General features: G+C 35.6%; 1 protein-coding gene across 5 annotated transcripts in view; it reads right to left on the bottom strand.

The window, feature by feature from the left end:
- The window catches only part of LOC118445764 (telomerase-binding protein EST1A), a 130,737-nt gene that overhangs the window by 103,493 nt on the left and 14,241 nt on the right, over window positions 1-13,003 (bottom strand). For all 5 annotated transcript variants that reach the window (XM_035875634.2, XM_085654924.1, XM_085654927.1 and 2 more), the window contains exon 17: window positions 2,057-2,202. In XM_035875634.2, coding sequence (XP_035731527.2) covers window positions 2,057-2,202 — 146 coding nt within the window. The remainder of the gene's footprint in view (window positions 1-2,056; window positions 2,203-13,003) is intronic.

Below are 13,003 nucleotides of genomic sequence, written 5' to 3'. Positions count from 1 at the left end.
GAAATATCATAAACGTATGAAAAAAAGTTCTCTTCGTGAAAGAAATTTGCGTTAAAACTGTTTTTAATGTCGTCCGCAATTGAAGCAAATGCAGATGACACTCCCATGAAACTTTTACTTTGAAAATAGAACAACGAAGAAGTCATGATGACTCAGAAAAGATTCCATTTCCATTGGAACCGAGATCTTAACTACGATTTCTCAGTCTCTCTCTGTCTGTCTGCGTATCTGTCTGTCTGTCTGTCTGTCTCTCTCTCTTTCCCTCTCTTTCTCTTTCTCTCTCTTTCCTGTAGAAATTAGTGATAATTATAAAGATCCGGTCCTGCATGCAGGTGTAAAAAGCCATTCTCGCTGACACGAAGAGCTGGTTTCGCACTAAAACGAAGATGAATACCGAAGGAAGATTTTCATGTAAATATCGTTTCTTTCGATTTTCAAGCTGAAATGTTTTTTATTACAGATTAATAAAATATCTAATGATAATTATAGTTAAAATAATGACATCTATATTTTGTTGCTAACGTCGATCACCTCTGAAAGCACTAACAAAAGTGATAGATTTAGTGGGTGACTCTGTTAGACAGGCGATGATTAGTTTTATTGCTACTAAAAGATCGTATTCGTCTTACGATCCGCTTCCCGGGTGATTTGTCTTTCTACGAAGTGTCTTTTGTAAAGCTAAGCAGCGGTGCAGAGAATTTACGATCCGCGCTCATTCGACCCATAAAAAGGTGGTATCCGGTTAAAAGCGCAGACTATTAACGCCCACATTATTCTTTCGACGATTTCAACCTGATTAGACAGCCATGGGCGACCTCCATAAATTATCTTGGAAAAAAAGTAAGATATGAGCTTAAAGATATATTATGTATGCACAACAGCATACATACGAAGAAAAGATGCTCGTCGTTTGTGCTTTCGCCAAATTTTTTAGAAAATATGACAATCAAAACGATCTTGCAAAATTAAACATTTTTGAATACTTGCATCTTTATATATACCGATGTATAAATAGTACAAAATGTATAGAATTTACAATTAATTAAAGCGTGAATAGATAGCATTCCAAACCCTTCTAATGATGCTACCTTTCTTCGTCTCTACTAATCTTTATAAAAACAAATGTGTTTGATGATCAGATGCAAGGAAAACACATTTTTTGGATATTCGCCTCTTGAATCATTTTATTTATTCTTTTAGTGCTGACCGAAATTGTATCTAAGCAAAGAATACCAATTTGATATAATTTGGTAAGGTTCGAGAAAAAAATCATGTGAAAAAAAAGTAAAAATGATATTTACACAATTCAAAAAAATATTTACAATATTTAATATATTTCTAAAGTTCCTTCATTTCTTGAATCTGAACGTTTGACCTTACAGATCGAACATCAGATTTAACTTCGCGCCCTAGTTGCCTTAAATAAAATCTTTTTCCAAAATTTTCTTAATATTGATCTTTCGAATTTATATCGCAATGCTAACCACCAATCGAATTAATTGCATTTCTACATAAATCATGGCATTATTAAAAAATTAAAAATTTGATAGGATTTTATCTACTTTGTACAGAAAATTTGCAAGAACATTATGCCGAATTATAAGAATCCAACGGATATATAAGGATAGCTTTTGGCAATGACTAGTCTCATTACTTTGCTTTATCATGGGCCGTTCAAACTAACACTCTGTAAAAGCATCAGAAAAACATGAAAGAATAAAAACAGGCGAGCTCTATCTTACGTAATAATATTAAATAACGAGAAGAGACTGAGCATGAAAAAGATTCGATCTAAAGTACAAGCATCGCCGTTGTCGTGACAACTTTCTTTTCCTCCTACAAGGAGCGTTGTCGGTTTGTCGGCTTATCTGTTCAAAAAGTCAAGCTCGCAGGCTTTTATCGATCTATCCTCGCTGGTCTCTTGCTCTGCATTCTTGAGCGATTCGCTTGAGAGTGGAATAAGTTTCTCTGTGAATTCTCCGCCCGAGACACGGAGGACGCATAAAAATCCGAAAATGAAAAGAGATTCGTTGCGATCGAGATAAAAGTCACTCACCTTTCAGCTGCGTCGTCTCGATCGCGAACATGTTCAAAGCCAGGAGTTGTAACAAGCGCGTGCCAGGTAGTGGTAAAGGCGAATGTTGCAAGAGAGCCCTGAATTCCTTTAACATCTGTACGCCAGCCTCTTGAAAGGTTTCCATTCTGAAAAAAAAAGAAAAGAAAAAAGGACTTAATACTTTCTGAACCATCATAGCTTTTTTTATTCTTTTTTTTTTTTTTTGTTTTCAAATGCATACATTTATTTCATCGAAACGAGTCTGCTGACTGTCGATAGCCTATGTATATATACTATGTATATAGCCTCAAACAAGATACGAATTTATATCACTCGCCATATGAGAGCGAAATATACGATATGAATATCGTTTGACGGAAAATCGAAGCGACTGGAAGGTCATCGAATAAATAAATGAAAACTCGTCCGAAAATACAACCAACCACGGGTGCTCACTAGAATTTGCATCTTTTAAAAGCTTCGATCTGTTTAAAGACATTAATGGATGTCTTCTAAGTTAGATTCGAAATTATCTCAGAAAAATTCATTAAATACTTACGGCTGGTATATACGATTTAAACGTTGTTATAATCAGATTTCTACCTTCAAATTTGAAAGAATTCTTTAGTACGCTGAGTTCTTCTTCAAATTCACCGACAACACTGAAATGAGTTTCTTGATACGTATTCTGTTCATACATAAGCAGATAGTTTGATTCGAATTAAGAACGTACATTAATTTTAAATCAATCGTCGACGACCAAATCGATGAACGAACAAAATACCAAACGACCGAACAAGTCACCCGTACATCGCTAGTGTGACATCGCTAATGTGAAATACATTGAATCAAATGTACACGTTCACACTACAAGAAACTTTCTTAGAGACCAGACACTGGCAAATATAACCTTCAACGAGCTAGAGGCGATCGTCTCGACTATCTCTCTATAAACCTGCAATTTTGCTGGTTTATGAGACCAAACATTACAATACTAACAAATTCGAGTTGCCAAATTTGGATGCCTGATCTTTTGGTTTTTCGTTGACCTAATTGGCGAGGATTAATTAACAGTGTACACGCAGACTTACATTTAAGAGTGTATGACAGTTATCTAATTATATGAATTACACAATAAACTAATTTTTTTTAATTTATGATTTAGATCACTTTCATAATCACTGGCTCAATTATACATCATCTGATAATATTACGAAGCATTTCATTTTTATTTCATTTCAGTCATTTTATATTATATTACATTTATATTTAAATAAGCATAACGGGCCAAGTGTTAAGTCTTTGTATAAACGCATTAAAGTTCTTCCTCATTTATTCGATGTACTAAGATTGTGCCTACATGCGTATCGCATTTTGTTTCATTAATTCATATTGCAAAACACATTATAGTTATGTAGATAACTAAACAAATAGCGTAACATGCAAAGAAAACTTCACGTATGTGTGATGAGCGATAGATCGTATGTTCTTTTTTAGAGTCGTGATAAGCATCAAGCTATTTCTTTTTCTCCACTGATTCAATGACGTGGCACTAGATACGTATTAATATCAGATAAGGTTTTGTCTTAAGCAGTGTTGTTTAAATCATCGATATGATCAAAGTCATCGATTACAGTTAGAGTAATCTATTTTATATAAAATAATTACAGTCATAGGTTATTAAAAGAATCACGAGAAGAATAATTCTGTATTGCGTGTTAATTTTAATTAAATATATTTTTAATATTATAATCCCGATATTACATCGTAGAATATAATTTATCTTGAGTTCTCCTCACTTATAATAAAAGCAAATCTAATCTAATATAAATAGTAAAAAACATATGTTAAATATGTTTAGCAAGAAAATTCAATGCTCTAATAATATCTCTAATAATTAATTGTCTCTCGCACTTCGAGATTACAAAGTTAGTATCTTAGACCACAAAGTCTTAGATCACAAGTTTAAAACACAAAACAATTGACTTTCGCGTAGTTTCCGGCGGCTTTTCGATGTTAATACTCATTCATTGTTTTTGTGTTATACAGACCACATGTTTAGTTCAAGTTGTGATTTTAAGTTTCTGTATTTTAATTCTTTCTTAAATTATGTATACGATGGAAGGTAAAAAAAAAAGAGGTCTAGGAGCCGGGATCGTTCTGAGAAAAAGAGTAACTCCAAGAGATTACTCAAGAATATGATGGGAAAAATACTGACTAGCATTGCATCCATTCAGGAGTGATGATCTAGAGGCTATGGGAAAAGATACTATAAGCGAAGGTAAATTTGGATCCCATATTTTCATTGAGAGTAATACTTATGACACGAATCTGATCAATAGAACGGTTTATATCATTGAATTAGTTTATCCGAGAGGTTCATTCTTTGATAGCGCCTTATTTAGGCCAATAAAAATGAAATCTGTTGTACGCGAGAGACACAATAGACTTTTACATAGTAATCTGACTTTATCTGGAAGGTAAAGTAGAAATGATGTTGCTTTAATTATCCAAGAGGAAAGAGAGGTTTTGTAAATAAACAAACTTCATATAAAAAAGGGGAGGAGGGATTTGGAATGCGTCCAAGCTTCTTATTGAGATGCCCCGATCTCAGATAATGACTTGCAAGGCTTGTATTCTGTCGACTCTATCAAAACAATGGAACACAGCCTTGGAAAAAAGAGTCACAGATTTTTACTTATTTAGGGAGAAACTGGTGGACGAAAAGAGACCACCAGTTCTCAAGAAAAATATTGTTTCATCCAATACTTTAAATTAGAGGAGCTTGTCGGACCAGAAGTCGGTATCTCAGGGGAGCATGAAATCCTGGACGTAGAGAAAACCACCAACTCCAAGGAATCAGACGAGACAGCCTTCATATCAGAGATCAGGCCAGTTTTCGTTATCAGTACCTGCGGTCTCAGAACCGTTAATATTAAATAGCAACGTAAGCAGGTTTGCGAGGCATTTAAAGCCAATTTTTGGAGGTCTGTCCACCTGCAATTAAAATGACAGATCGAAAGACTGCTAACAAGTGCCATTATGCCAACACAAGTGGTCAATGATCAGTTTCTGTCACTTCTTTTTTCTTGTTCCTAAATCTAACGAAAGAGACTCTTACGTTTGATGCCTTTACGCCTGCTTTCTAAAAATTGTCTGTGAGCAACTGGCTCTGGTTTGATCCAAATATTAAATGTCTCTCCTTGCAGGTCACAACAACATCCTTGGCGTTCAGGCTTACCCTGTTTACCGCTAGGCTATCAATCAGGCACTCTTAAGAAGGGAAATTCCAAGGGAGGCAATTGATATTACAATTGCGTCATTGGAAGATTCAACAATTAAGCGAGAAGGCACCACAGGTGCCGGAAACCGCGTGAAAGTCAATTGTTTTGAGCTCTGAACTTGTGGTCTAAGACATGAAAGTAGTAATACTACCTTTGTAATCTCTCGTGCGAGACACTCGAATAATTGTGATCAAACTTCGTCCACCTTTGACTCGTTAAATCCTTCTTAAAATCAACTTAGTACTAACAATACTAATCTTCATTGATCAAACTACCTATCGTGTTTGATCCGACCATTGTTGACCAATGTAGAAATGTGAGACTATTGAACTGGGAAATACATTTGTTTATGATCAAAGATCTCTTAACATATTTATTTATATTACCCGTTAGGTAAATCATATGATGTATATCAAAGACCCTAGGTCAAGTCAGCCATTTCTTCTACTATATAAACAAATGAAGTCGTCTAGAAAATATGAGCGCTTTTATCACGTGAAAATTTGTTGTATATGTAATAAAATATAATATAATAAAATGTTAGATATTCTACAAGAAAAAATTTAATGTAAGATTCGATGTCATTGGGATTTGACTTTTTGAATACTTTTTGAGGAGAAATGCAAACAAGAAAAAACTACCTCACACAATTAAGTAAACTGTCGAAACTTAAGTGGTATAATGCTTCTTTTGATGAGAAAGTATATCATAAAGAAAACAAATATTAATTGAGATAGGCTAGTTCTTTACAGGATCCATGAGTGTAACAAATACACAACATTCGTACGGCAATGTTTTGTAATTTGTGAATTTTAAACACATTGTTTTGTGCAATATTGTATGTTCCCTTATTTTTTAAAATACTAATAGAATAATCTTAAGTAAAAGTATTTTTAATCATACATAAAAGATTGTTTTTATTAATTTGAATAAAATAGTATTTGATAAGGTAATATCTTTTCGTGGCAAGATATTATCAAGGGAACGTATATTAAATGATGAATGACCGCGAAAAGTGGCCGTTTCCAACCAAAGTTCATATGCCCCGCACAAAAAGCGTCCCCCACAAAAAGTGTTAACTATTTAAATGCCAGACATTTGTAATATATAGCCAGGCTATTGATGCTGTATTTCATATTTTATATGGAAATGTGTTGGAGTATTGGACCGCTTTATGCAATTAACGGTGCGCTTGAAATACATTGAATCAAGCATTATCACGCCCACTTGTTATTTCTCAACAAAATGTTTTTGATATCTCCTGCCACTTAAACAGTTAATCGACCGTTAAAAATATTGCTAATTCCTGTAAAAATTTTATATATATTTCCCATTAAAAAGATTACCTTGTACTAATCCTATTATCTTTTTTTAATCTTCTAACTTTTCTCATCTTTTCTCCTTCGTTCTCCATCGTTTTTTTATTTCTATCTCTTACTAGTTCTTTTATAATTTAAATAATGGCAAGAACCAGTGTTAAAACATAATACGCACGCACACACACACACACACACACAAATACATATATTATAAACTAGAGATGAGAAGAATATGAGAAGGGTGTAGAAAAAATCGAGAAAGAGAGAATTGCATCAAGAGTTTCCTTATTAATATGCCGATCTCCATGAACTTGTCTGTTCTTCTACTTTCCGTAACTGCATATTGGTAAGCTAAGGAGGAGCAACAACGTGAAGTACGAACATGCACGGTAATAATGCTAAAAGGATATACCAACTAGAGAGTAAACGAGCAAACGAGTTACCACTGGTGGACTGGTTAATGCGATGAATATTAAGAGACGCTTCTCATAGTCAATCGAAAAATTCCAATCAAATATACTGCTCCTTTGATAGCATTTATCGTACCTATACAATCTTTTGCGAATATCAAAATGAATCCTTTGTAAGAAAAAACAAAAAAAAAAAAAAAAAAAAGAAGAAGAAGGAAAGAAAAAAATAAAAAAAGAAAGGGAATGAAAATCTTCTGTACTCCTTCGCTCAATAGAACAATTAATTTTTCGATTTACATCCGAATACTCAACATTGCAATATCAATATTTTCTCATATCGAATAAGACAATTATTATCTTATTGATCTTTAGAAGTTATCAATGATTATCTTCTCTTTAATAGTAACTCTATCGAAGAATATACTTGTAACTCGAATGCAATGAGACTTCATCTCAATTTATGATCTTTATTTGATATAAATTCACTATACTTTATGTTTCCTCTTGGATATTGCCAATGAAAAGGTACATAACGCATATTCCATCCGGTGATCGGTTAATCGTTCTCTTTGTATCCTTGAATAAAAATGGAATGATGGGCGTTCCATTCCACGTTTTGGTACGAGAACAATGTCGATATTGATTTCATCATGGAGAGAGCTTCAAAAAGAAATCTCAATACTAATTATCGGTATATAACCTATAATGGTATCGTCCATATCTGAGAAGATCAGCTCGGAATATAAAATTTCGCTATAGGCAACTCCTAAACGCTAATCATATTGCGTGTAATATATTTTAAGAACGCGAAGAGTGCAGTACGCGTGGGCAGTGATTAGTAACGGTAGCTCCTTAAGTGGGTGTGTCTTGAGATAAGAAACTTCGTAGTCTCTCCACCTTATTGAACGATTAGAAGTTCTCTTAAGACCATTACATTGTCAAGATATTTGACACATCAAAAAAAAAAAAAAAAAAAAAAAAGAAGAAGAAAAGAAAAGAAAAGAAAAGAAAAACAAAACTACAAATTAAAATTCCCTCGTAACATTTCCCTATTAATGACACAAGACCGATCGAGAATGAAAAAAATACCACCTTGTATTCATTATAATCTTCTCAGAAGCGAAGATAAAAATAATATCTCTTTGAAAGCGAAAAGGAATCTGCTCGAAATCGTAATCAGTAAAACAATAAGCCTATCGTTATCAACGATAGCGAGCTTAATGTTACCGCTTTAGCGGATTGAAATGATAAAAAAGAAGAGCAAAGGAGTGCTCCGCAGACTTAATCCAAAATAAAATCCTCATAAAGATGGAAAAGAATCGACGGCCGGTTTCTTCCTAGGAATTTAGTATCTTCCCACAGTCTTTCTTTTTCCTTCTTATCTCTTCTTCTTTTTTTCCTCTTCTTCTTCTTTCTTCTTCTTATTCGGTCTTTATAATACAACATAGGATAGTGGCAAATTTACGGTACGTAACATCTCATTCGGCCGTTGTAATCCAGGGAGCTTGTGACGTAAGCCTTTCCTCTGCACCCCTACCTTTCTTGTATTAACGCGTGCACCAAGCCAGGCAATGACACTGTTTAAAGATCAGAATGATATCTACTCGGGGTACCTGACCAAGCTACATCGTATGAGCTAGTGTATTCTCCGTGTGTATGTGTGTGTGTTAATAGGGCAAAGAACTTCATCTTCCTTCCTTTTTTATTTCTTCCCATAACCCTCTCTCTTCTCTCTCTCTCTCTCTCTCTCTCTCTCTCTCTCTCTCTCTTTCTCTCTCTCTCTCTCTCTCTTGTCGTTTCGACCTCTCGGCGATTGGTCGTGCGACGTGTCGACGTACCGTTAACCGACGGAGGATTCTCGATCAGACCGTAAAGAAACGTCCCCGTGCCTTTCCACAGCAGATACTTCGTCGAGAGGACCTTTCCCGTGAACCAAGAAGAGTTTGTATTGGTATCTTTTTCTTATGAAAGATCGGAGCTCCCTTGAGGACCTCCCTTCCTCGATCATGCTTGTATACGATTCTTCTAGCACCTATTCTAGATGAGAAGAGAGAGTTAAAACTGGAGTTGAAGCATATAAAGACGTTTGAGGTCGACCACTGGTAATCAGCCTCCAATCGCTGAAACGAAGCCGGCGATTACCAAGTGCACCGAGCATGCTTAGATCGTTGTAGAAGCGGTTAACGCCGTTGCTATCCCACGAATAACGCGACTACTGAAATTAGATACTCTCGCTATAGGCCGAAGGCATTGATCAAGATGCATTCACACGGTTGTCCGATTTAACGGTCATTTTATATTCGTCAAACACCGTTACTGATAGAGTAGCATCCTCGAATGAAGAGAGGCTAAATGAAAGACCGTGCTCCTAATAAATCCGTAACTTTTCAATTAGCCTTATTTGCTTGAAATTAAAAAGGAAAATTCTTGGATAATTGTATAGAAAACAAGTAACAGGAGAAGAAGGAGAAGACAACCTTCTCCTCTTCGATACTCGATTGAAGTTCTTGGTAGTAAAGCCTACTTCTTTATTAACAATCCGCACTTAGTTCCAAGAATATTCCAATTTCAAGATAGCATCGCAATGGAACTGCGAAACTGGTTGTGTCCCGATTGCCTGGCCTTATTTATTTCATTTTCGAATGCCCCGTCATTGGATGGAAGGAGCAACCATTTAATCGACCGCTTGGATTCTCTTCCTAGTATATCCAGTTACGTGTTTACACGTCTTTGCGGTAATAAGTTTATTTTACTACTATTGGCAAGACACGCACACTTCTTGCACAATCGTTCGGTCGTCTGGTTTATTTCACCAAGCGGGGGACTTACTCCCAATCTCTTTCTCATTTCACGAGAGAAAATGCAAGGGAACGAGCTTTCTAGCTCGATTCTATCTACCAAAAAAACCGCGATCGGATAGGAAATTCCGTTATCTAACTTCGCGATGTAATTTCACGATTACGATAACGAAATCTTACTCACTTCTGTATGACCAAAACGAGCTAGAACTCGAACTTGACTTGGAACAACTCGATATAAGAAGATTGGAACGCAAAAGCTTACAACAAACCGTATAGTCTCAAGCAAAAGATCTACATTCGTAGAGAAGAAGACAAAAATAAATGACTTTTATGGTATTCTCATTGAAGAATATCATTGACCAAGTACGATTATCATCCTTTCGTAATCTCGAAATTACGGCTTTCAGGATATAGAGTCTGAAATGAAGCATCGATAGAGACATTCGATGCGATCGTTTCAATTCGTATTTTTATAGATACGAGGTTTAGATCGTAAAAGTAATTGAGCAGTATCCGAGAAAACGTTCAACATTTATCCTACTATATTAGCTCACGTAACGCCATTATTAGTCCTTGGGAATATTGTGGAATTCCAAAACTTATGATCAATAATATAAAGAATATAATCGATCGAAAAAGGATAACGATTTGATATTTAGATTATGTGTCTGAATAACAGTGTCGTGTGTAGATACACACTAAAAACATGTTTCCTCGTATCTGCGACAATTCGATTAAGTTTATGACACTCTTATGATCACTAAAAAGCAATTATCTTATGTCTAAAGCAATTTACAAAGTCTTATTAAGGTTGCTCTCGTGGTAACTCGACTATCAACTGAATCATGGAGAAAAAGATAGGTGTCAAGTTTTTTTGAGCACGAGGAAAGGTTAGCGCCAGTTTTTACGAAGACTATCGTTCCTTTAAATTGACTTTGACTCGATTTCTTTCTACTATCTATTTTTTCATTTCTATTAGGATGAAAAGCTTAGGACTATTACAGTGCATAGAGTTTTGAATCAATGAGTGCATAAATGACAAATTATTCTATTATTAAACGGCTCGTGGTTATAAACCCGATACTATAAACCATACTCTATGATCACGGACAAAGGTTTTTATCACTGTTTCGCCGACATCATCGAGATTATCGATATTATTAAAAACATAAGCATCTCTAATCGTTCTTCAATATTGTACTGAGATGTCTTATGTTCGCGCACAATTAGCTTAATAGAGGAAGAGAGGAGCGAGTTACAAAGAAGTCCGATGACACCCGGAGGCTACGGAGATGAGGGAGTGTAAAAGAAGGAGGTGGAACCAGTAAAAGGAGAAAGAGAATTGCACTTTAGGGCATAACGGCATATGGCCAGGATTCACGGTCGCCATGTCACGGAGTTGCAACGAGCAATCGTGTGCGCACATAAATGCACACACAAGAAAGGGAAAGAAAAAGAAGGATAGAGATAGGTATAGAGATAGTGATAGAGATAGATATAGAAATAGAGATAAAGATAGAGGAAGAAAGAGAGAAAGAGGACAGCCTGGTTCATGCATTTTCTTCGGCCAGTCACACCGCCGATGCGGACCATCGGCATCAAGCAGCCCCCACGGCAGCCCTCGTAGTCCCATCGACACCGAGTAACTCTATGACTAACAAGTTTGCACTTTAGCGCATAACGGGGCATTCCGGCGTGTTCCATAGATCATGGTCCATGACCCACGGATTGCGTGGGCCGGGCACTATAACCATTCCTCGACGATATAGCGACGGCGTGGCTGCGGTACCACGAGCATTAAGTTTCCAGCTTCATCGTCTTCTTCTTTTTTCTTAGTCTCCTCGTCTCTTCTCTCCGTAGATACATCCCTCTACGATACTACTCTTCGCGTTTACACCAGTCTCATGACAACGAAGCAGACTTCGTCATTTTTGATTGAAAGATTGCAAATGCATTTACGAACTTCTACAATTTTGCTAATAATCTTTGCGAACACATAATCGATGAAAATTAATAGAAAAAACTTTTGATAGGGATTTACTCGCACTCGGCGATCGATTTTCAAATACTATAAATCTACTGTCTTTCCTCCTACTGCTATTTCATCGACCATTTCTCAATACGAAACTGAGAACATCGGGAGGAGGCGAACACCGAACATCAGGAAATCACCTTACCACGCTAAGGTCGTCGTGTAGCTAGGATCTCAGGGTCAGGATGCCAACGCTACCGCACAGTACCCCACACCGAGAGACCCCACCAAGAATAGTAGTGTTCGAAGCTGATTCTTTTCCCGAATGTGTGTTAAAATGATATGGAGATCAACAAATTATTGTTTAGAATAAAAAAGAAGAAATAATACCATATTTTATCATTTTTATAAAAATTTGAGTACCATTACCACTTTAATAACAATCTGAGTAACATGTATCGAGTACTATTTTCTACATTTTCATCACTATTTTTTTTTTTAATTAAATATTAAAAATTAAATATATACACTTTACAAATAAATTAAAATATTAAAAATTAAATATATACACTTTAAAATAAATTAAAATATTAAAAATAATAATCGAATTATTTTCGACATTAGTTAATTCGTGTATATGCATATGTTAACCTCAACATAAGGATCGCAGGTCGTTAGAATCTAGAACTCGTTATCCAGGATCAGACGCGATTTGTACTTCGTGGTTTTATTCACGGTCCAGGACCGCCTACCGTTTGAAAGAGTGGACGATAAAAAAAAGATCGGCAAAGTGGATGGCCAATAATACCGTATATTTTTAGACCTAAAGGAGATTATTTTTCGCGCCTGAAGACGTCGCAAAACAAGATAAAGAGGATTCCTTATGATGATCCGCCCAAAAAAAAGAACGTTCTAAAAAATGTGTTCGGACGCTGACATTGAAAATATAAAATATAACGAAAATATAACGAAAGGAAGATCAAGATCAAGAGATGCCGACAACTTTTAAGGATGTAATTCTAAAAGATTTGCTATTGTAAGAGAACGAAGGATGCCCTATAAAATCATCTCGTGACTATAAATAACCACTTTGATAAAATCTCTAGCCAAGATTTATAATGTCTTCAGTGTTTGATTTCTCCATCATCATATATAATGATT

This window comes from Vespa mandarinia, chromosome 1 (genome assembly GCF_050613455.1).
Source record: "Vespa mandarinia isolate Hongniang chromosome 1, ASM5061345v1, whole genome shotgun sequence".
NCBI classification, from domain to species: domain Eukaryota; kingdom Metazoa; phylum Arthropoda; class Insecta; order Hymenoptera; family Vespidae; genus Vespa; species Vespa mandarinia.
The sequence above is the reverse complement of the archived record's forward strand: the minus strand, read 5'-3'. Positions and strand labels throughout refer to the sequence as shown.